General features: G+C 36.6%; 4 protein-coding genes across 7 annotated transcripts; 3 read left to right on the top strand and 1 right to left on the bottom strand.

Annotated features, from left to right (window-relative positions):
* Positions 1 to 810: 810 nt before the first annotated feature.
* On the top strand, positions 811 to 2,124 carry LOC107177510 (putative UPF0481 protein At3g02645). Its single transcript, XM_015531371.2, has one exon. It carries the CDS (start codon positions 811 to 813, stop codon positions 2,122 to 2,124), a length of 1,314 nt encoding a protein of 437 aa, XP_015386857.2.
* Positions 2,125 to 5,074: 2,950 nt separating this feature from the next.
* LOC102626317 (cell division protein FtsZ homolog 2-1, chloroplastic) lies at positions 5,075 to 14,977 on the top strand. Of its 4 annotated transcripts, XM_006481720.4 has the most exons (8): positions 5,079 to 5,246; positions 5,531 to 6,281; positions 11,374 to 11,673; positions 12,304 to 12,394; positions 13,057 to 13,181; positions 13,832 to 13,924; positions 14,325 to 14,390; positions 14,470 to 14,977. In XM_006481720.4, the coding sequence occupies exons 2-8, from the start codon at positions 5,634 to 5,636 to the stop codon at positions 14,599 to 14,601; spliced, it is 1,455 nt and encodes a 484-aa protein (XP_006481783.1). In that variant the 5' UTR covers positions 5,079 to 5,246; positions 5,531 to 5,633; the 3' UTR covers positions 14,602 to 14,977. The 4 variants fall into 4 exon arrangements, with proteins under 4 accessions (XP_052299568.1, XP_052299567.1, XP_006481783.1 ...); XM_052443608.1 differs by lacking the exons at positions 11,374 to 11,673; positions 12,304 to 12,394; positions 13,057 to 13,181; ... (1 more) ...; positions 14,325 to 14,390; positions 14,470 to 14,977 and adding exons at positions 8,033 to 8,140; positions 9,062 to 11,276 and having other exon boundaries at positions 5,075 to 5,246; positions 5,634 to 6,281; XM_052443607.1 differs by lacking the exons at positions 11,374 to 11,673; positions 12,304 to 12,394; positions 13,057 to 13,181; ... (1 more) ...; positions 14,325 to 14,390; positions 14,470 to 14,977 and adding exons at positions 8,033 to 8,140; positions 9,062 to 11,276 and having other exon boundaries at positions 5,075 to 5,246.
* Positions 14,978 to 15,003: 26 nt separating this feature from the next.
* Positions 15,004 to 20,345, bottom strand: LOC102626024 (putative disease resistance RPP13-like protein 1). Its single transcript, XM_006481718.4, has 4 exons — positions 15,797 to 20,345; positions 15,564 to 15,647; positions 15,372 to 15,440; positions 15,004 to 15,290 (listed from the first exon to the last, which is right to left on the bottom strand). Exons 1-2 carry the CDS (start codon positions 20,109 to 20,111, stop codon positions 15,637 to 15,639), a joined length of 4,326 nt encoding a protein of 1,441 aa, XP_006481781.1. The 5' UTR covers positions 20,112 to 20,345; the 3' UTR covers positions 15,004 to 15,290; positions 15,372 to 15,440; positions 15,564 to 15,636.
* Positions 20,346 to 22,253: 1,908 nt separating this feature from the next.
* LOC102625741 (protein BIC1) lies at positions 22,254 to 23,693 on the top strand. Its single transcript, XM_006481717.4, has 2 exons — positions 22,254 to 22,962; positions 23,149 to 23,693. The coding sequence occupies exons 1-2, from the start codon at positions 22,403 to 22,405 to the stop codon at positions 23,159 to 23,161; spliced, it is 573 nt and encodes a 190-aa protein (XP_006481780.1). The 5' UTR covers positions 22,254 to 22,402; the 3' UTR covers positions 23,162 to 23,693.
* Positions 23,694 to 23,715: the final 22 nt, after the last annotated feature.

Genomic DNA, 23,715 nt, shown 5'->3' with positions numbered 1-23,715 from the left:
AAATTTAAATTAAACAATTATATTCAATATAATAAATAAAAATTATATTTCTATTTATCATAAAATATTGGAGTCATTGTTTTGAGTTAATAAAACTAAAAAATATTATAATAAAAATTTAATATTTTTTTATTCAAAATTTAGGAAAATGCCACGCACAGTATCTGTACTTTACAGCACTCTCACAAAATGGCTGTGGGTCCCACTTGAGCCACTTTTTATTTTACTGTGCAAAGGGCTACAGATACTGTAACTTAGCCACAGCCCAAAATTTAAGAGTCAACATAATCTCAAATTGACCTTTTCCTGCATTTAATTTTCTTCACCAGTATTAACTGCCATCTGCCTAATAAGAGTATATGGGACACCCTTTGTCGGAAAGGAATGTTTTTCTCAACTAATATCGTCCACGGATCAGTTGTCACATGGCATTGACTCAACTCTCAAGTCTTCCAAAATTACAAATTATAGAAATAATTTACACCACTTGATTTGTACTCGTGCAATCAACAAGCAGAAGTGGAAGTAACTTGTGAAGGGTACCGCATGTATTATACATTATCAAAAAGACAGAGATCGAGCCAAATATATAACATATAAAATCCGGCGCTCTCAACCACGTCAGTATTTGCTTCCGTCCAGCAAGTTAAACTGCTCAGCAGGTTGGCTCGTGCTCAAATTTCAATGATTGTATCAATTATTTCTGATAGTCTAATAGCATTATATATGTTTTGCTTTTAAGGGTTGATTTTATTACAGAAGGACGTCGTTTAATTTGTTACTAGTGGTCGCATATATAGGACTCGAAACATGGAGGAGGAAAGGAATGGCTTCATAACATTTGCTTCCCTTAAAGAACACAAAGAAAGGCTAGTTGACGAGGAGCGAGAAAACTTGGAGCCTCAACCTGAGTGCTGTATTTACAGGGTTCCTAAAGCTATCCGCAAAGCAGATGAAGAAGCCTACACGCCTCAGGTAATTTCGATAGGCCCTCTTCATCACGATAAAGAAGAATTAGCTTATATGGAAAAGCAAAAAATTAGATATAGAAGAGAATTTAGTGAACGAATCACTCCAGAGACATGGCAGGAATTTGTCACCTTCTTACAGAATCACGAGCAACGTATTCGCAACTGTTATGAAGAGACGCCAAGACTTGGAAAACTTGAGTTTACAACAATGATTCTATATGATGCTGTCTTTATCATCGAGTGGTTTTTGAGATATTATGAATGGATTGGAGAAAGTACAACTGCTCTGCCGTACAACACACCATTACGCGTTAGTATTCGGTTGGATTTGGAAATGCTTGAAAATCAGCTCCCCTACTTTGTCCTTGAGGAATTATATATGATAGCCTTCCCCAGCAATATCGATTGCCCCTCCTTCTTTTATCTTTCTTGTTTGTTCTTCGAATATTTTAACATCGGCAATTATACGCCCATTATTCTTGGACGTGTTGATGTCCAACTTAAACACTTCACTGATTTGAATAGATATCTTCTGACAATGAGGTTCTCGAGACCAGAGTGTGGAAGATCAAATTTAGAGATACCTTGTGCAGTCAAACTGCAAGAATCAAGAGTGAGATTCAAGCTTGTTGAAAGAGAAAGCTTTCTCAATATAACATTTGAGAAGAAAAGGCTACTCAGTTTCATGCCATGGTTCAAAGTACAGGAGCTTCAAATTCCAGCCATTAAAATATATGACACGACGGAACCCTTGCTTCGAAACTTGATGGCCCTCGAGCAGTGTCACTATCCATCCGAAACCTACATTTGCAATTATATCAATCTGATGGATTCTCTTATCAACGATGAAGAAGATGTGAATTTGCTTGTTGAAGCAGGAATTATACATAATCATGTGGGCGACAATGCCAAGGTAGCAAATATGTTCAATAAATTTTGCAAAAATATTGTTTTAGATGATTTCTGTTACTGTGACGTTCTTGAGGATCTGAAAGCGCACTACGACAATCCTTGGAACCATGCTGTGTCAACCTTGAAATTGAAGAGAGTTTATTTTAACAGTCTTTGGAGAGGCACTGGAACTGTCGCTGCCATTCTGCTCTTAGTCCTCACATTGGTACAAACCATATGTTCTATTCGCCAAGTTGTGTGATTTTATTTACTATCTGAATTAGAAGCTTCACTTCGCAATGTAATTTTCCAATTTGATTTAAGTTTGTTTGTCATAGATTGAAGCAGCAGTCACAGTTTGCCCCCAAAGAGGTATTTTGTGTTTGTGCGCTGTGGCTGCCACAGCGATCATCTTCCTTTTCACTGTGGCGTGTTCAATCAACCAATATATTGTGCCTATTCTCATGTGTTAAATTTCTTTCTTTTTTCTGCTACCAATCTTCAAGAGAGTACTATGGGTGAATTAATGCAAAGAAAGAGCAAATAAAAATTACTTCACATTTGAATAGATCTCAAAAGGCTGATGCTTTGCATTAATTATTTTAGGGAAAATATCCACCGTCCACCTATTTTTTTTAATTTTATTAAAAATACACAATTTCTTCTTTTTTTAACTGGAATCCACTTAAAGTTACATTTTATTTCACTTTTCCACTTCTGTTTGGAATATGTTAAGAAAACTAACGAAAACTTAAAAAATGACCATTTTACCCCCCAAAACGAAAATTACAATTTCACCTTAAAAATTACAAAAAATAATCAGATTAAATCTAATTATTTTTCTCATCGATCAATAAAGAAATTAATTCCACAACCATCAAATGCATGCTTTTTTTAAATATGTCTGTAATTAGAATGCTAAATTATAACAATAGTATTAAAAATAGCTCAATCTCGCAAATCATCAATTGAATTTAAAGATAAGTAGAGTTTTATTATTCATTGAGTTATAATCTCTAGTAGTTAAGATTTTTTTGTACTTCATTAACGTACTAATAATGATATTCATCATTAAATCTTATTATTTTTTACTTTTTTAGGGTAAAATTGTAATTTTCGTTTTGGGGGTAAAATAATCATTTTTTTAAGTTTCCGTTAGTTTTCTTAACGGATTCCAAACGGAAGTGGCAAAGTGAAACAAAATATAATTTAAGTGGATTTCAACAAAAAAAATAAGGATTTGTATATTTTTGAAAACGTTGGAAAAAACGGGTGGACGGTGAATATTTTTCCATTATTTTATTATTGGGAATAACCTGGATATTCAACCCAATAATAACTAAATTCGGAGAAAGTTAGGCCTCCCATCACTGGCGTTGGATTGGAGAAAACAAGAAATCGTGCATGGATAACTCGATCTCTAAGGCTCATCAACCACTACAAAATTTGCAAAACTGCATAATCGTGCATGGTGGCATTAGTATCAATTTCTGGATAAATTTTGTTATTCCGAAAGCGTGAGCACAGTGTAAGATTCCTGTGGCTCACCAGCGCGCTGAACTCCTTTCTTATTGGGCTTATTTCACATGCACAAATCTTGCAACCCAGGCTCCAATAAAAAGCCTTGTTCAAAAAACACAAGGGGTCCAGGGCTTTCAAGTTTTGAGCTCCAGCCTGTTGGGGCCCGTGTTGTGTTAATGGTTTCCAGATGAAGTAATTACATAAGGACCCCTGATTTTTTTGTTTTGCCAAATGATGACGTTTTATATCATTTTGTGCCAAATAGGTCCCCACTCCTAATGAAATGACTGAAATACACCACGGGGACTAAAATGTTATTACTCCTTTATATCCTTTGATTTTCTCCAAAAAGGGTATGTATAACACCTTAGTTCCTAATATGTATCTAAATGGGAAGTATCATAATTAACGTAAATTGATGATAAAGAACAAAGGAGTTCGAAAAGATAGTTGTATACTTATGAAAAGTTGTTGGCAAATTAGGATTTTACTCTCTTTCATCCATAAAATGAGAATGACCAAAAAGAGAAAAACAAAATATAAAATACAATGCTAATGTCTAAAATAAAAAGAAAATGCATGTAGTTAAAAATGAAATATTTTGTTGATTCAAGTTGCTAATCACTCTGAAATGAAGTTAGTTTCGTCTTTCTTTAAATTTCGAAACGGTATACTATGCACCTAAAAAAGATATTTATAAATAAAATTACAGTCCAAAATATATGCAAATGTCATATTGTACATCGTAAACAAAATAAATAAACATGATTAGAGAGCCGATAGATCAATAACCAACAAAACTAGAAGACAACCATGTAGAGAATATTTCGGCAATCATGCCTCCAATGATTGGTGTTGTTGGATTGGAGAAGCCATGAAATCCTACATGGATGGGTGAGCAAAAAATCTCTAAGGCTTATTAAAATTACAAAATTATTATTCCCAAAGTGTGAGCACTAAGCACAACGCATGGTTGTTCTGGCTTTGTTGCGCTGAACTCCTTTCTTATTGGGCTCTTTTTATGTTAACAAATCCTGCAATCCAAACCCCAACAATAAGCCTTGTTCAGAATAAGGACCAGACTATTAGAAGTAGCCAACCAGTCAAATATAGAGAAATACTTTTCTCACCCCTTTAGTATTGTTTATAAAACTCTCTTTTTGTAGTCTATTCTAGTTATTACATAAAAGGATAAAAATACATATTTAATTAAACTAAAATGTCCTTACACCTATAAATCGTAAACCCAGATATTTTTTAAATCCTAATTTATGATCCAATTTATTTTTTGAAAATTCAAAATATTATGGATAAGTGCGTTTACTGTATAATTAATTTCTTTAAGAGAATTTTAATAAAAAATCTATTATCAAACCAACGAAAGCGTTATAAATATAAAAAGTAAATAGCTGCCAAAAAAAATAATATAAAAAATAAACAGGGTTTGGTAAGCCTTAAAGAGCTCCAATCTAAATTAAACTTTCTGTTATGTTGGTCTCCAGATCCGGTAATTAAATCCGGCCCCCTGATTTCTTCTTTTTACCAAATATGACATTTTCTGTCATTTATATCAAATAGGTCAGGTCCCTACCCTATTGAAATGACTGAAATGCCCTACGGGGACTTGAATGTTATTATTTCTAGCTTCTTTATTTATTAGTCACAAGATTTTTGTTGATTTTGGTGGATTGCTTTTTATCAACAAAACACTCTTGACTATTTTCAAAAAATACAAAACACACTCACTCAAAACAAAGTTGGCCTAAAGGAAAACCCCTATTTTTCGACCTGTTTAGGCTCAGCACTCGTATGCTTCGAGCCACTTCGCTATTTCTATTTACTCGGACGCTGCAACCCTGACAGGTCTTGCCATCTTCTCCCTCGCTCTTGCTTTTGTTTCAATTGTTTTTGTTCAGAATTGCTTGATTATTTGTAGTTCACTGTACTGGGTTTGGTTATTTAGTTGGTCTTAATTTTTGCTTGCAGCATTTTGTTCAATTGTCGCTTAATTCATTGTGAATATTCAATAGGGAACTCTTTTGGCTCAGCATTTTTCCATTTGTGCATTCTATAGTTTTTGTAGGCAATCATTTGTGTGCACAATTTCTGAGTTTTAATGTTTCAATTTTCTGGCCTTTGATGGACAGGTATTAAGAGCTTTCTGTCGAAAACCAGGAAATTTAAGCCATTTGGGAATCTCGTTTTGTTGGCATATATCACTAAAAGTACATTTGAAATTTGATTGTTTAGATGGCGACTTGCATGTCTCCGTGTTTTACGCCTTCTGATACTCGAGCAATGGGGGTACTGACGGTTTTTGGAGGGAGGGTATCGATGGAAAATCATCTGGGAAGAGTTAATGGTTTGAAAATGTCTGATAACAAGAATGGGTATTTGGGTACTGGTCAAAAGTCAACTTTCACTCAGTTTAGATGTTCAGCAAACTCTCAGAGTGTCAGTTCATATCACAACAAAGACCCATTTCTGAACCTGCACCCGGAAGTTTCATTGCTGCGAGGAGAGGGGACCAATACAATAAGCAACCCAAGGAAGGATGGTTCTAGTGGAAGTGTCACTGAGAGCATAGAAGAAGCATCTAGTCCAAGTAGTTACAATGAAGCTAAGATCAAAGTTATTGGGGTCGGTGGTGGTGGGTCCAATGCTGTTAATCGGATGATAGAGAGTGCAATGAAGGGTGTGGAGTTCTGGATTGTCAATACTGATGTTCAAGCCATGAGAATGTCACCTGTTTTTCCTGAGAATCGGTTACAAATTGGTCAGGAGCTAACTAGGGGGCTTGGTGCTGGTGGGAACCCAGAGATTGGCATGAATGCAGCCAAAGAAAGCAAAGAATCAATAGAAGAGGCACTTTTTGGTGCTGACATGGTCTTTGTTACAGTAAGTATGACGTCCTCATTGAGACGTTAATTTTGCATGGGAACTTTATATACCCTTATGTGGAAAAGTCACATGTTTTCTATCCTATTTTTAAGGAAAAAAGATAGGGATAGAAAAGAAAAAAGATAGGGATAGAATTTCAGTTTTTTGATAGAGTTTGTTTCCTACTTTCTTGGTCTGCAGTTAGTTGTTTACTTTCCTACTCTTGCACGTTATGTAGTTTAGAATCTATATATGTATTATGTAATCCTATTGTAAAAAATAAGAAAATGAGATACATATTTCTTCAATAATTTTCTCATGGTATCAGAGCCACTCTTTGATTCTTGGGTTTAGTTTTCAATTCTATTTGAATACCAATGTCAAAGAATAGCGAGCAAGAAACTTCTGAGTTATCTTCAGAGCAGTTGCAACGGCATCTACAACCATCAAGTTATGTTTCTAATGATAGTCCATCACTTCAGATCACAACCCATAAATTGAATGGTCAAAATTTTCTTCAGTGGTCCCAATCTGTGAAGATGTTTATCAGAGGTAAAGGGAAGATTGGTTACCTTACTGGTTCAATTAAAGAACCAGCTGAAGACGACCCAAAGTTTCAAACTTGGGATGCTGACAACTCAATGATCATGTCATGGTTAGTGAATTCAATGGAACAAGAAATAGGTCAAACTTACTTGTTTCTGCCAACAGCAAAAGATTTGTGGGATGCTGTCACTGAGACCTATTCTGATTTGGGAAATTCTGCCCAGATTTATGATCTAAAAACCAGAATTCGAGAAACCAAACAAGGTAGTCAAGGAGTGACTAAATACTACAATATTTTGAAGGGCTTATGGCAAGAGTTAGATCAGTACTATGATGGCGAGTGGGAATGTGCTGTTGATAGTGCTAAATACAAGAAGATGTTAGAAAAAGAGCGTGTATTTGAATTCTTAGCAGGTTTGAGTTCAGACCTTGATGAAGTCCGTGGGCGAGTACTTGGCAAGGAACCTCTTCCTTCTACCAGGGAAGTGTTTTCTTATGTAAGAAGAGAGGAAAGTAGAAAGAATGTGATGATGGGAGGTTCTTCAGCAGAGAACTCAGCCTTGATCTCTGTTACACCAGAAGCTCCACTGGTTGGTGGAACCAAAAACCTGAAGAAGAGTGATGAGAAGGATAGAGTTTGGTGTGATTATTGCCATAAGCCAAGACATACCAGAGATGCATGTTGGAAGCTTCATGGAAAACCTCCAAATCTGAAAAACAATAAATTCTCTGGTAAACATAGTCGTGGTTTCCAAGTTGTTGGGGAGAATCAGCCGACAACCAATACTGGAGAAACCGAATCTCAACTCTTCACTAAAGAGCAGTTAGAGCAACTGTACAGGTTTCTAAATCAGTCACAATCTCTCCCAAATCCTTCATCCTTTAGTTCTTTAGCCCAAAAAGGTAATAATTTCACTGCTCTAGGAGTTGTTTATGAGAAACAAGATCCATGGATCATCGATTCAGGAGCAACCGATCATATGACCAGCCATTCTAAATTATTTTCTTCATATATTCCATGTTCTGGTAGTCAAAAAATTAAAATTGCTGATGGTTCACTATCTTCCGTAGCAGGAAAAGGATCTATTCCTATCTCCACAAATTTGGTGTTAACATCTGTTCTTCATGTTCCTAATTTGTCTTGTAATCTTTTATCTGTTAGCAAAATTACCAAGGATCTTCATTGCATTGCTAAATTCTCTCCTTCCTATTGTGAATTTCAGGACCTGTGTTCGGGGAAGAAGATTGGCAGTGCTAGAGAGGTAGATGGTTTGTACTACTTCGAGGAGGATGTTAGTTTGTGTGGAGAAGCTCAGGCAGCAAATAATGAAGTAACTTTCTCTATTGAAGATGAAATAATGTTGTGGCATCTCCGATTAGGTCATCCTAGTTTTTCTTATTTACAACATTTGTTTCCTTTACTGTTCAAGAATAAAAATCCTTCTTTGTTTCAGTGTGAAATTTGTGTATTGTCCAAACATCATCGTGCATCTTTTCCTTCACAGCCGTATAAAAAATCTGCACCTTTTTCTCTTATACACAGTGATATTTGGGGACCCTCACGTGTTACAAACATTTCGGGGGCTAAATGGTTCATAACTTTTATTGATGACCACACTCGTGTTTGTTGGGTGTACTTGCTTAAAGAAAAATCAGAAACTGCAACAGTTTTTAAAACCTTTCATACCATGATTCAAACACAATTTCAAGCAAAAATCCAAGTCTTTAGAACTGATAATGGGAGAGAATATTTTGCTACTGCCCTTGGTCATTATTTCATGGAAAATGGCATTGTGCACCAATCCTCTTGTGTAGATACTCCTCAGCAAAATGGTGTTGCTGAACGGAAAAATCGACACCTATTAGAAGTTGCACGCTCTCTTATGTTCACAAATAGAGTGCCAAAACAGTTTTGGGGTGAAGCCATTCTCACAGCATCATACTTGATAAATCGTATGCCTACCCGAATCTTTAATTTTCAGTCTCCATTAAATGTTTTCACAAAAGTCTATCCCTATGCTAAGGTTTTCACATCTTTACCACCAAAGATTTTTGGGTGCATTGCTTTTGTTCACGTTCATAAACAGAACAGGAGCAAACTTGATCCTAGGGCTTTAAAATGTGTATTTCTTGGCTATTCTCCTACTCAAAAAGGCTACAAATGTTATGATCCATTGTCTAACAAATTCTTCGTCACAATGGATGTTACATTTTTTGAAAATAGGTCTTTCTTTCCCAAAACTTCTCTTCAGGGGGAAGATCATACTCAGGAAGATCATTTTTGGGAATTATCTCTTCCAATGCCTATTATGTCTTGTGTACCTCCTGTTCCTTCTACAATGCCATCAATTGTGAATAATGAAAAATCATTAGAGAGAGTTCCAGAACCAGAGCTTCAAGTCTACACACGACGGAATTCGAAAAGGTCAAATCATCATTCCTCTCCTCACTGCCAAGACTCGGATCCAAACACAGGCAACTTGGAACTTGCAGGTAACGTTCATTCTAATCCTATTTCAGAATCTGTTTTAGAAACTACAAATGATCTAGATGTTCCAATTGCACAACGGAAAGGAACTAGGTCTTGTACTCTTCATCCAATTTCTAAGTATGTGTCATATCATAGATTATCTCCATTTTTTAGAGCTTTTACAGCTAACCTGTCTGTTATAGCAATTCCAAAATCTGTACAAGATGCTCTTTCTATTCCAGAATGGAGAGATGCTGTGTATGCAGAGATGAGAGCTCTAGAAAAAAACAAAACTTGGGAACTAGTCAAGTTACCAGAAGAAAAAAAACCAGTGGGTTGCAAGTGGATTTTTACAGTTAAATACAGAGCAGATGGGTCACTTGAGCGGTACAAAGCTAGGCTCGTCGCGAAAGGTTTTACACAAACATACGGCATTGACTACCAAGAAACATTTGCTCCCGTGGCAAAGATGAATTCCATTCGGGTTTTGTTGTCTCTTGCAGCAAGCTTAGGATGGCAACTACAACAGTTAGATGTTAAGAATGCGTTCCTTAATGGAGAGCTTGAAGAGGAGGTATATATGGATCTACCACCAGGTTTTGAGAATGAATATGGTATTGAAAAAGTGTGCAAGTTGAAGAGATCACTTTACGGCTTAAAACAATCTCCTCGAGCTTGGTTTGACAGATTTACGAAATCTGTTCGTAGCTTTGGATATTTACAGAGTCAAGCAGATCATACAATGTTTTTTAAACACTTCACTGATGGTAGTGTTGTGATCGTCATTGTATATGTAGACGATATCATCTTGACTGGAAGCAATGTAATAGAAATGGAAAATCTCAAGAAGGTTCTTGCTAGAGAATTTGAGATGAAGGATCTTGGACCCTTAAGATACTTTTTGGGCATGGAAATTGCAAGATCCAGTAAAGGCATTTTTGTTTCTCAAAGGAAATATACTTTAGACTTGCTCAAGGAAACTGGCATGTTGGGATGCAAACCTGGAGACACTCCTATTGATCCTTATCACAAATTGGGATATGCAATTGAAGGAAAATCAGTGGATAGAGAAAGTTACCAAAGGTTGGTTGGTAAGTTGATATACTTGTCTCATACTAGGCCAGACATAGCCTTTGCAGTAAGTGTTATTAGTCAATTTATGCACTCTCCATGTAAAGAGCACTTGGAAGCTGTTTACAAGGTTCTCAAGTACCTGAAAAAAACTCCAGGAAAAGGTCTGCTATTCAAGAAAAATAACAATCTGCAAGTTGAAGTATATACTGATGCAGATTGGGCTGGATCTGTTATTGATAGAAGGTCAACTTCAGGGTATTGCACATTTGTGGGAGGAAACTTGGTAACTTGGAGGAGTAAGAAGCAATCAGTGGTTGCAAGAAGCAGTGCTGAAGCTGAATTTAGAGCAGTAGCACATGGTATTTGTGAACTTTTGTGGTTAAAGAAGCTACTTGAAGAATTGAAGATTATTATTGATGTTCCTATGAAGTTGTATTGTGACAACAAGGCAGCAATAAACATTGCTCATAACCCTGTTCATCATGACAGAACTAAACATGTTGAAGTGGATCGTCATTTTATCAAGGAGAAAATAGAAAGTGGTTTGATATGCATGACCTTTGTTCCAACAACAAAGCAGCTAGCCGATATTCTTACTAAAGGACTTCATAAATCAAGCTTTGAGTCACTAACTAGCAAGCTGGGAATGATTGATATCTTCGAACCAGCTTGAGGGGGAGTGTGGAAAAGTCACATGTTTTCTATCCTATTTTTAAGGAAAAAAGATAGGGATAGAAAAGAAAAAAGATAGGGATAGAATTTCAGTTTTTTGATAGAGTTTGTTTCCTACTTTCTTGGTCTGCAGTTAGTTGTTTACTTTCCTACTCTTGCACGTTATGTAGTTTAGAATCTATATATGTATTATGTAATCCTATTGTAAAAAATAAGAAAATGAGATACATATTTCTTCAATAATTTTCTCACCTTATTATTAATTTTCTTTTCCCACATCTTGGTTCTTTTTCATTTTTAGCGTTACTTTTATTCTTTTGACTGAGACTTTTAAGTTTCTATTTGCAGGCTGGAATGGGTGGAGGAACTGGCACTGGCGGGGCTCCTGTGATTGCAGGGGTTGCGAAGTCAATGGGTATATTGACTGTTGGTATTGTTACAACCCCTTTTTCTTTTGAGGGACGAAGAAGGGCAGTTCAAGCCCAGGAAGGAATTGCGTCTTTGAGAGACAATGTTGATACACTGATCGTGATTCCAAATGACAAGTTATTGACTGCAGTTTCCCAGTCCACCCCTGTAACAGAGGCATTTAATCTAGCTGATGATATTCTTCGACAAGGTGTTCGTGGTATCTCTGATATAATTACGGTATGAGGCACTAAAACAAATTCTTATGGAAATATCAAAATATATTTTCCCTTTCATCATTAGCTTTATTCTCTTTTAAAAGTTGAACCTTGAATTTTATTACTTCTCTTCATCCTTGCAAAGTACTCGACAGAGTACTTACAATTGAACCTGTTGATAATCATTGACTATATCTTTTATTCAGTTGATACTCTCCAATTAAATGGTTATGTCCTTTCTTGTTATGTTTATGTCCTTCAAAGAATAAAAGAAATGAGCTAAGACCTTTAACATCCTTGTCCAAGGAATTTTTATCCATTTGACTTTCAGCAATTTTTAGAAGATATTTAAAATGGCGTGACTTACTTTATCCAGGTTAGGTAGACCGAGAAATTAAACAGACTAATAAAATTAAGTTTTGTTTGGAAAGTCTGGAAATTAAGTTACGACTTTCTGTTTCGAACAGAAATTTTGGACATCCCAATACAGAATGGTCCCCAAAACTTCTGGGAGAGAAGTACCTAACATTATTAGACTTATCGTTGAGAACTAGTAGTTTGGTGTTGTAGCTCTGATTTCTCATTAAACATTTTAGTACATAGGAACTATTTCTTTTGAATTCTAATTATTGGTGTCTTTCCTTAATCACAGATCCCTGGGCTCGTAAATGTGGATTTTGCCGATGTTCGAGCTATAATGGCAAATGCAGGCTCTTCATTGATGGGAATAGGAACAGCAACTGGTAATTTTTAAGCTATTTTGTCACATGAATGTGGAATTGTGGTAGTGTCTTAGATTCTTAATTTTGAAACATCCTTTTCTAAGACCAAATTTACCATTTTCTGTCTCTCTCAGAATAAACATAAAAATAAATTTAAAAAATGTTGAAAGCTTTAACCAAAGTCAACAATGGATTTTGCAACTTTTTCTTGTGCTAAAAATTAGAAGAGTGAACTATGGCGGTCCTCTAGTGGCCTGATATGGAGTGGTAACTTTTGAATGGCGACACAACTAATTCAAGAATAGTACTGGGGTTAATTTCCTCCTGACCAACCCTGTTTTGAGATATTAATATGGAAATCTGATCCACTATTTTGTTGCATGTTTTCCTTGCATTCCAGATCTGACATTCAGTGAATAAATAGGTGCTAAACTAGCAATCTGCACTTTAAATTCATTTTTAAATTGGTATGCAACAAATTCTTCATCATTTTTCATCTTGCTGAGATGGATTACCACTGTGTCACATTTCTTTGTTCTTTGATATCACATTTCATTTTATTGCCTAAGGCGGCCTCTTAACTGCTAGGTTACTTTGATCTAGCATTGATCATCACTTTCAAATCTAGTCCACAAACATAATGCTTAAAGTTAACTTTTGTGGTTGTGCTTTCTTTTGTGTAGGGAAGACAAGAGCAAGAGATGCTGCATTAAATGCCATCCAATCACCTTTATTGGATATTGGTATAGAGAGGGCTACTGGAATTGTGTGGAACATTACTGGTGGAAGTGATTTAACCTTGTTTGAGGTCTCTCTCTTTCTCTTTGGCTGTTTATTTGTGTGTTTATTGTTGTCATGGACTTGATCATTATATATATCTTCTTCTATGCTGCAAACTTTTGTTGGCATCTTTTGAATGCAGCTTCAGATGCTTGTAATTCTGTGCTGCATAAAGCTGACCTTTTGCTTGGAATACAATAATGTGCCCACAGGATAGCCATTCAACCCCTAAGCTCTAATTTGCTACTGGAATTTCTTTAACGTCCATGTCATATTCAATGTAACTCTACTTGTTTGCGTACATTCTATGTTGATATCCCAGAAATTCTGTTGCTCATATGTTTGTCTTGTACTATTCTTTAGTATAGTTGTACTTAATCCAAATTTCTTCTCAAACTAATCTGCTAGGGCAATAATCTGAAATATACTTATCATACCAACCGAGACGTTATGATATTTCAAAATAACTGTGTAGAAGACGCTAAAAATGGCTCTTATATTGTCTAAACTGCCTTGATCGTGTCTATTCTTTGTATGTAAGATGTATTCGACAGCCTTGATTTGTCCTTAAATATCTTTTTTTTGTTTTAATTTTGCAACTCTTCTAGACCCAGCATAGGTTAGTTATGGTGACGTATAACTGTTGTAAGATCCAGTTTTGATTTGCGAATTTTGCAGGTGAATGCGGCAGCAGAGGTTATATATGATCTTGTGGATCCAACCGCCAATTTAATATTTGGAGCAGTGATAGATCCATCACTTAGCGGTCAAGTAAGTTGTTCCTCTCGATCATGTATCATGCTCATACTGCAGCATTTTTCTAGTAGAGCTTTAGTTTCAAGTATATTTTTAGTCAATCCATTAAGCAAATGCTTATCATTCTCTCTAAATCGATTGATATAATTTCTTTCTGTTCCCTGTGATAATCTTTACATCACAATTAGTAATGCCGTTTTCCCCTTTTCTAATGAGATTGGAATTGAAATAGCAAGTCTAAATTATTAAGGTCATTCTATGGCTTTTTCTATCTGAATGTATGCTGTTAGATAAAATTGTAGGTGTCAGGTCTTATTTGTGGGATCAACATTTTGAAAGATCTCTTAAATTACCCTCATATTTTGAATGTTAATCAAGTGGTAATATTTTTAATTTTCATTTTCTTCTTTTTTAGGTAAGTATTACTCTGATTGCTACTGGTTTCAAACGCCAAGAAGAAAGTGAAGGAAGGCCTCTTCAGGTAACTCTACATTCTATCTCCCGCTCTCACTCTCTCCCTTTCACTTTTGCTAATCTTGAGTGGCTATTGTCAAACGCAGGCAAGTCAGCTAGCACAGGGAGATGCTGCCTTTGGAATAAACAGGCGACCTTCCTCTTTCAGTGAAGGTGGTTCAGTGGAGATCCCTGAGTTCCTGAAGAAGAAAGGGCGATCACGCTTTCCAAGAGCCTGAATTGTGTTGCACCATAGTATATCAAACCCATGAGTTTCTGCTTCACTTCAGTATCCCTTAGCTTTACATACCACTCTTGTTAGTAGTTTTTAGCTTTCAGATAGCAAGTCTGGTTGTCCAAAATTTCAGGGTTTCCCGCTAGGTTGTAGATTTTGCCTTATTCTCTTTATCACTGACTACTATAAATTCTGTGTGTTATATTCTCTCCTAAAAGTTTCAATAAGTTTGAGAAGTTTTCAAGCTAAAGCTTGTGCTCGTAGCATATTTTGAATAAACCCCAAGAGAGCTTGTACAGAGTGTAGTCAGATTGAACGGGAGATAAACCCATGTGTTGGAAGCATTCGAAGTTGAATCTATTATATTTATTTAGTGTTCATGGATCTTCTAAACTCATTTGAGCACTATCCGCCTTTTTTCCTTTGATTTCAAATTAACAATGAGGATTCTGAATCATTCTTGGCGAACTACAAGTAATGGTTTAATCACTGTTGCATAAGGAATACAATGCCTCTCCTCTCCACTAAAGAAACTCATGCTTTGTCTCTTGCTATACAAAAAATAATATATGCATAAGGGCAAGGATAAAAGACTTTTAAGTCTGATGAGAAATCGGACAATTTTGAACCAAAATAGAACACTCAAGCAACACGCCCATAAATAACATGAGATTTATGGAGCAAGAAGATTTCCTGAAATGAAAGACAAAGTCGAGAGATTTAGAGATACACTTATGCTAAATATATAACATGAGCGAAGCCATTTTTAAATACCTTGCATCTAAATATATTTTGCACATTGTGCTGCCGATCTTCTTGCAAATCATAGAGAGAGTTTTAAAACTGTGCATGTGATTTTTCCATCAGAAAAAGAAAATTAATAATAATTAGAATCATATTTTAGATGTCAGATATTATATTTAACTTAACCAACTGAAATGAAAGAGCAGAAATATTGTTGATTACCTAACTCAATCGGATTGTAAATAGTCTGAGCACCCTCTTAACTTCAATAAATAAGCAGGATAAGTCAATCACCTTAAAAACTACCTGATAATTTAAAATGAAAATAAGTTAGGGACTCTGTGTCTGCGTCAATGTAAAACAGAAAAATAATTAATAAAAACCAACAAAGGATTATGAATCATTCTGTGAAACTACAACCAATGGTTAAAGTCTACTGTTTCAGATTGACAAACCTGCGATAGAGTACAAGTCTTCTTCCTGTGGATCATATACGAATTTGTCATCAATCTTAACGCAAGGGATGTGGGCTATCTTGGACCACTCCTGTCCTTTATCTCTTTGGCATTGTTTCTCTAGCAGGGGACAATTTTTTATGTATAACTGCAGAAGGGAGGTTGGCAAGTATGGAATGAATGTGAGATTTGGACAACCATTGATTGTCAATGATTCTAGAGTTTTGAGGCCGTGAAAACCTTTGGAAGACAAGTATTTCAAATGTTGGAAACTTTTGATGGTGAGTCGATTTAGAGAGGCGGGCAGCATTATTTCCATTCCTGGGAAAGTCACCTCAACTGATCCACTGATTTTAAGCTCTAGAAGAGAAGTGAGTTTGTACAATCCCCACTCAATAAGCATCTGGTAGATATTAGGATCTTTGATTGAAAGTGATGTTAGGCTCGAGGGAAGACCTTCTTCAGGAAAGGATATGATGCTTGGACATTCACTTATGCTTAATTTTCGAAGAGAGTTGAGGCTGCGGATGCGATTAGGCAGGGCATTTAGCTTCTCACAACAATGGATAAGTACTTTCAGGGTGGAGCAGGGAAGGCCTCCTTCTGGAAAGGAAATGAGACTCGGACAATCAAATATACAAATATCAGTAAGACTGTTAAGAGTTTTAAGGTTTTCAGGAATGGACTTCAGATTTTCACATTTTGAGATCAAAATATCTTTCAAAGACTTGTTGTTCTGGAATTTCTTCGCTATTGACTCTAGCTTTGGACACCTTTTAATTTGGAGGATTTCAAGCGCCTCAGGTAGCTGATCATCAATTGATATTATGCTCTTAAGCTTTGCACAATCATCAATCTCAATATGGATGAGTGTTGGAGGAAGCTGACCACTTGATGATATGGCTGTAAGCTCTGAACAGTCTTCAATCTTTAGACTTGTGAGTTTGGCAGGAAAATGGCCTCCTGACGACATGTTTGTAAGCTTTGAGCAATGGCGAATCTCTAGATGCGAAAGTGTTGCAGGTAACCGGCTTGTTGATGCTAAGCATGTGAGAGATGGGCAATGGTCAATGAGCAAGAAAATGAGACTGCAAGTTTCTTGATTATCATCCAACAAAAGCCGCAAATTCTGACAATTTCTAATTTCCAGGAGTTTAAGAGATAAAGGTAGCTGGCCTTTGAGAATGAATGTTAAAGAATGGCAGTCTTCAATTTTCAAACTCTCAAGACATGCATTGTTGTGCTTCATTCCCTTAGGTAAAGATGTCAGAGCATTGCATTTTGCAATATTAAGTTTTCTAAGGGAGGTGAATCTCTGCAGCCCTTGAGGTTGCTTCTGCCATAAATACATGAGCTCTTCACAATTGCCAATATCAAGACTTTCCACTTTCTGGTAATCTTGATTTAACCATTTGTCAAACACTGAGACATCTAAAAGTCTTATAGAATTTAGTGACTTGCCTTCACTTGGATCCCTCCATGTCATGCCTTTGCAGCCACTGATATTCAAATTCTGAAGCAATGGATAGCTTGAGAACGAGACCACCAACTGCTGACAAAAATGAATCACCAGTTTCTCCAATGAAGGAAGATGGTCTGGTAATTTTCCAGAGAGTTTTGGGCATGAGGAGACGACAAGTTCTTGGAGGCTGGGGAATATTTCAACAGGCTCATATTCTCCTACAGAATCCCAATGCTCCCATTCCTGCAAATCTTCAAAATAAAGAGTCTCCAGGCATTTGAAAGGCTCTAAGCAACTCTCCCCATAAAATTCACAGCCTATGCTTTTGATTCTCTTCATCCTTTTGATTGTGAGGTTTTTGAGCGAACTCAATAAACCAAGTGAAGGCAACGATGTGCAATTTTCACAATTTTCCAAAGTTAGAACCACCATTTTTGAAAATGATGGATCTCCTATCCATGATGAAAATCTTGCACCTCCGTAGCCTTTAATCGTCAGCTCTTTCAGGTCTCTGTGAGGATGTAGCATGTCGAGTACATTTTTTTCTGCCTCCTCATTTCTCGTTTCATCAAATCCGAGCCTCCACTCTAATGACAACACTTCCAAGTTCCTCATGTCACTTAGGATGGCCTCTCTTGTGTTCTGGAAAGCAGTCACGTTGTGTAATCTTGAAATGCAAAGCCTCCCACGAAGAAACTTTAAATTCTTGAGGTCTTGCAAATCAGATCCTGTACTTTTGCCCACAATAAAATTAGACAGTGTCCGAAGACTTGTCAGTTCTCTCATTCCCAGCGGCATCTTTCTTATCAAATATGCCCCTGTAATATCAAGATGTCGTAGATTGATCAAGTTTTCCATGTTGGGTGGCAACTTCTTTAACTGAAAGCAATTTTTCAATAATAGAACTTCCAAGTTGAATAGGGAACACGTTGACTCGGGCAAATTCCTCAAGGTAGTGTTGGAAAGATTAAGATACCTTAAATGTCTCAACCCTCCAATAGAATCCGGTAGCTCACTCATACGATATCCTGCTAAAGACAAAACTCTCAACTTCTTGCACTTGGGTAACAAATCAGAAAGAACCATACTAGTTATGAAGCAACGAAAGCCAGCATGAATTGGTGGCAAGGGGAGGAACGTCCTGATCAAGTCATCATTAACTTTGTGAAAGGCTTCAAATTTGCTTTTGCCATCATATTTACCACAAGTGTATGAAAAATGGCGAGTCCTTTCAAATCTTCTTGATTGCATGTCGATCCCAATCCCAAGTTCATCCTCCAATCTACAAACTGTGTCTCCAGAAACCCATTGAGCAAGATCATTGACAAGGTCATGCAATGTTATATGACCGCTACTCGGTTGTTGAAACATTGATCTTGACAACAAATCACGGATATACTCACGGCCTATATCTTCCAACTGTTTACTTTTTGACGACTGAATGAGGCCTTCTGCCATCCACAAAAGAACAAGCTCCTTCTCCTCAAATTCATAACCTTTCGGGAAAAGAGCACAATAAGCAAAACATCTCTTCAGATGTGAGGGGAGATGGCGATAGCTTAGTTTTAACACCGGAAGAATGTCAAAATCATCATCCGATAAATCCCGTATGCTACCATTCAAAATATCTTCCCACTCTTCATAGCTCTGCTTAGAGTGCAGAAAACCGCCAAGATTACTTGCAACAAGGGGCAATCCTCTGCTCTTTTCAATAACTTTCTGACGGATGAACTGCAAATCTTGAAATGCACCAACATCTCCGCTGCCTTGATCAAATGCATGCTTGGCGAACACAGACCAGCAGTCACAATCCGATAAAAGCTGTAAATCGTAATAATTAGTCGGTCCAGCTACAATTGATGCGACCTCCCTACTACGTGTTGTCACAATTATCTTACTTCCTGGCGCTGCAGCCATGAAAGGAGACTTGAACACTTCCCACGAGCCATAGTTAATTTTCCAAACATCATCTAGCACAAGTAAAAATCTTTTACCAGCTACTACTTGCCTCAGTTGAACCTGCACCGGATTCAAATCCTGAAGATGGCATGGGGAGAACGTGATGGACTCAAGAATGGCCTTTGATACCCTCAAAACATCAAAGCTAGCAAAACTGGCACTGCTGTAAGAAACACAAACCCATACTCTTGCAGTGCTGAAATAATCTTCCACTTTGTCGTCATTGTAAACCTGGCGAGCAAGTGTTGTTTTGCCAACCCCTGCCATTCCAACAATAGGTATTACACTAAACTTGCCATTAGTTGGAACTCCAACACTTGACACCATTTCAAGTAATTTGCTTATATCGTTTTCTCTCCCGTAAACAGCAGGCTCAATCGGGACACTCGTACTCGGTGGTCGCTGCCGCGCCCATCTTGTTGAAATAATCGCTTCATGATCAGGAATATAATAATCAACAGCTTTTAAGCCGAGCTCATGTCTCTGCTCACATAGATCTTCCAAACGGCTGCTTATGTCTTCAATCGTAGACGAACTCCGTCCACTCAAAGCCGCAGAGAAATAATCAGCAAAACTGCTGATGACTTTCTGTTTTGACATCATCATTAGCTTGGTCTCTAAAACTTGAGTGGCGTATTCATCGAGAGCGTCCTCAACATCATAAGCCAAGTCTCGGAGATCATCCAGCCACAGTTTTATAGCTTCATTCTTCAGTTGCTTCTCCTCTGCGTCGTCGAGCACAGCCTGAATCATCAACAGCTTCTTCTTCCACTGCTTCAGCTCTGAACATATGCCAGCAGCTTCGCTTGGGAAAAGCGACAGCAGCTTATGAGGCGCCAATCTGTCGAACAAAACCTGAAGAAATGCGCCCAGAAACACCTCTCCCACTGGCATTGTGAAGCTCTACCTCCAGAATGATTATTATTATTTCTTTTTCTTTGTTTTTCAATGAAAATGATTATTATTACATCAACAGAACCATGAGGTTAACGAAGAGATGGCTTCGTTTGATTTTTGTGTTTGGAAACTTTTGTATTCTCTGTTCCGTTGACTCCACTCAAAAAGACTAAAAACCGTGTATGTGCCCTATAGAGCGTAGACTATAATAGAGACAAGTGAAAGTCGCCGGTGCTCCTTGAGCATTGTTCGTGTTGATTAGTTGAAGCACATGCAGGAGAAAAAATTTAATGGAAAATGAACAGTACTTCAGAAGCGTTGAAGAATTTTTCTATAAACTAGACATCGTGTCTTGATTGATTAATCCATTAAAGTTATAGTAATCGTGATAAAGTCTCAAATTTAGTACAAAGTAACGTGACATAATTATATACAAAATTTATTAAAAATATCTATAAATTTAATAATACCGTATACCGTATCGATTTGTATAAAATTTACAGTTCTATCATTTTGCAAGGTTTTGACTTTGTCCCCATTATTTATCCATAAACTTCAATGTGCCCCATTAAATTATTTCTAAGTAATGCTAGAGCTGTTCAAATTATTTTTCACAAATATATATATATTGTGACTAATGCGCCCCCCCTTAAAATTCATGAATATTTAAACAATATTGATAGCAACGGTTAACAACCACACCAATCGCAATTGAGTAAAAGAAAGCAATTGCTTCAACTGCTATTTGATATCCATGATTTTCAGTAATTTAAATGTTATGTTCAGCCCATTGATCATACTTTGATTTTCTTCGTCTTTAATGCAGTGTTGGATAAAAAGAAAAGAAAAGAAAAGAAAAGAAAAGGAAAATGCTATTCTCCAATAAGTGTATACCTACGTCCTCACAGATTGTGACTGATATTTGACATTTGGAAGGAAAACATTACTACGTGAACCCTTCCCAATTGTCTTGGGGAGTAATTTCATGGAAGGGTACCATTAAATGATAAATTGATCTCTCTTTTCTCAGCACATACAACGAAAAAATTAATCTCGACAGGGTATTTTCTTTATTTTTTTTATTCACTAGCTTGAATTCATCCATCAAATGCCGAGAGATCGACTCAAGACCGCAGTAATGAGTAATGACAAAACCAGAAATTTTATGCTACCTATAATCAATCATTCACTTCCTTCATTAAGAAGATTTTGATTTTCTGCAGCAAAGGAAGCTACTACCGGGCATTAATGCAATCCCAAGGGCAAAATACCCCCACCGATGAGGGGCTGACACGTCACCTTGAGATAAAACACTTTTTTTTTTAAGAAAATCTTTTGAAAAATATCTTTATTTCACAATTTTCTATTAAAAAAATAAAAAGTGTCAATTAATTTCGAACCCATTTTCTATCATTAGGCCGACTTATCAACATTCTTTTGTAATGTGCCTAATTTTTTTTTTGTTCTTTTAATAAAATTACAATGAAGCAATTAATTTACATCAAATCTTATAAAATATTATTAAATTTTTACTCTCATTAACGTTTAAAAAATATTTTCTTCACTCATATTTCATAAGAGAGAAATTAACTCCACTCAATTAAATCTTAATTGAGAGGCGAAAGTTTATATACAATTTGAATCCATATGTCTTAAATAAAGACTCAAACTGATTTTGTTACAAAGTGAGAGTAGCAGCCAACGTAGGTCGATCAGCGAATATGTTGAACCTTTTTTTTTAATAATAATTACACATCATATTACTGTATTACATAAATATTTATAAACGGTTATCACAACAGATATTTACAACTATTATTACAACAGACATTATACTAATATTTACAATCAGATATATATAACTGAGACTTATATTGTTACATTAAATTTATAAAATACATATTCAAACAAATAACCCTCATAGACTGCTATTACAGGAAACATTTACAATTACTATTATATTTAATTAAAAGAGTTTTGAGTTAACGAGAACTCGAACTCGAAGCCGTACCTTCGAAATCCTTCTTAAACCACACAAATATCGAAACCCAATAAGCAGCGTTGCATGAATGCAATAATCACAAAAACGAAAGAAAGACACGTTCATTTGTCACTAACCATACAAAGAAAATACACCTTTTCTTTTAAATGACGTGTAAACTAACACCCCATTCATTTCCTTGTCTTTGCTTTATTCCTCCCATGCCCACACATAAGGCTCAAGCAACCCAAAAGCTATTGAAACAACAAAAGCCTTTACAGCAAAATAGACCACCACTGAATTGTTTATGAAAAAAGAACCCATCAAAATAATGCAGCAGCAGCCCGGTGAATTTATTCCTCCACTTGCTTCAGAACTCGACAAAACTCGTCATTCCAGCGGTACCCAGATCAAGACTCAGCCGCCAAAAAACCAATCTTTAGAGCTCCACCAATGTCAAAGCATTGAAACGAATAAGCAGACGCAGAGCTTGTTGTGTTCAGAAACTTACTGCGAGTCTGTCACTCATCAGGAACAGGAAGCTGCGTTATTAGAAACTGTGCCTTCAGCTGATGAAGTTGAAGTTACAAAGGTGTTGTGTGAAAAACCTGCGGACCTGCCCTCGCCGGTGCAAGAGGAGAAGTTGGAGGAGGATAACGGACGTGAGAGGCTGAAGAGGCACAGGATAGACGTTGCGGGTCGGGTCTGGATACCGGATATATGGGGCCAAGAAGAGATGCTCAAGGATTGGATTGATTGTTCAGCTTTTGATGCTTTGTTAGTTCCCAGCGGCATCATGTCTGCTCGAGCTGCTTTGGCTCAAGAAGGAAGACGAGCTCATTCTGGCGGATTAAGAGTAGAAAACAGGTGTTGATATTTTTATTTTTATTTTTACTCGTTATAGGATCTTTTAATCACCATTATGAGTTTCCAGTTTGTTTAATAATCGTTTACTGATACCGGAAAAAGGAATATATTGAATGATTTAACTGAGGGGATATCGGTGATATCTGTTCAGTTTAATTAATTTTGATTCGAGCAATTAATTTACAGGGATTTAATCTGAGTTTAGACTTCATGGAGCATGAGCATTCATGTATTACTTGCAGTTGCAGAGGCTGTTGGCCTGTTACCTACCAAAGAGATTGAATTTTTTTTCTGAGCCATTTCATTTGGATTTTTCATCCGACAAAATATATGGCACACGAGGCTCAAAATTTCTGTGGCCAAGTGGCTAATATTGGTACAATTGGTATTATGGTGATTCTATCTTAAATGACAAGGAACTCAATTGGTACCCACATTACTTTATATCATACATAGCCGCCATACAGCCTGACTGCTCCTACCAACTAGTTGTGGGAGTGGCTCGAGCGGGCCACGTTACGCTCTGGCACTCAATTTTTTTAGTATACTTTGTGACATAGATGTTTTTAATTTTAGTATAGCAGCATCGTTTTCTTGTACCACAAATTGTGGATCGTCGAATGAAAATTACTTGATGCACTTCAAATTTAGTATCAGTAAAGTTTTGTACAGAATGTACGCGAAAAAAGCAATGCTATTGAACCTGGCCGTTGGTTTCAATAGCAAATTGCAGAAGGCAAAACCCCAATAACA

Source organism: Citrus sinensis, chromosome 6 (genome assembly GCF_022201045.2).
Source record: "Citrus sinensis cultivar Valencia sweet orange chromosome 6, DVS_A1.0, whole genome shotgun sequence".
In the NCBI taxonomy this organism is placed as follows: Eukaryota; Viridiplantae; Streptophyta; class Magnoliopsida; order Sapindales; family Rutaceae; genus Citrus; species Citrus sinensis.
This window is presented reverse-complemented; position numbering and strand designations above follow the sequence as displayed.

What these genes read in the sequence shown, in the direction of transcription:
- LOC107177510 (XM_015531371.2), top strand. Translation starts at nt 811, where the DNA reads ATGGAGGAGGAAAGGAATGGCTTCATAACATTTGCTTCCCTTAAAGAA.
- LOC102626317 (XM_052443608.1), top strand. Translation starts at nt 5,634, where the DNA reads ATGGCGACTTGCATGTCTCCGTGTTTTACGCCTTCTGATACTCGAGCA. An exon ending in CTGACATGGTCTTTGTTACA is followed by an intron (nt 6,282 to 8,032) that starts GTAAGTATGACG and finishes TGTGAATTTCAG; the next exon opens with GACCTGTGTTCGGGGAAGAA. An exon ending in CTCAGGCAGCAAATAATGAA is followed by an intron (nt 8,141 to 9,061) that starts GTAACTTTCTCT and finishes ACTTCTCTTCAG; the next exon opens with GGGGAAGATCATACTCAGGA.
- LOC102626024 (XM_006481718.4), bottom strand. Translation starts at nt 20,111, where the DNA reads ATGCCAGTGGGAGAGGTGTTTCTGGGCGCATTTCTTCAGGTTTTGTTC.
- LOC102625741 (XM_006481717.4), top strand. Translation starts at nt 22,403, where the DNA reads ATGAAAAAAGAACCCATCAAAATAATGCAGCAGCAGCCCGGTGAATTT.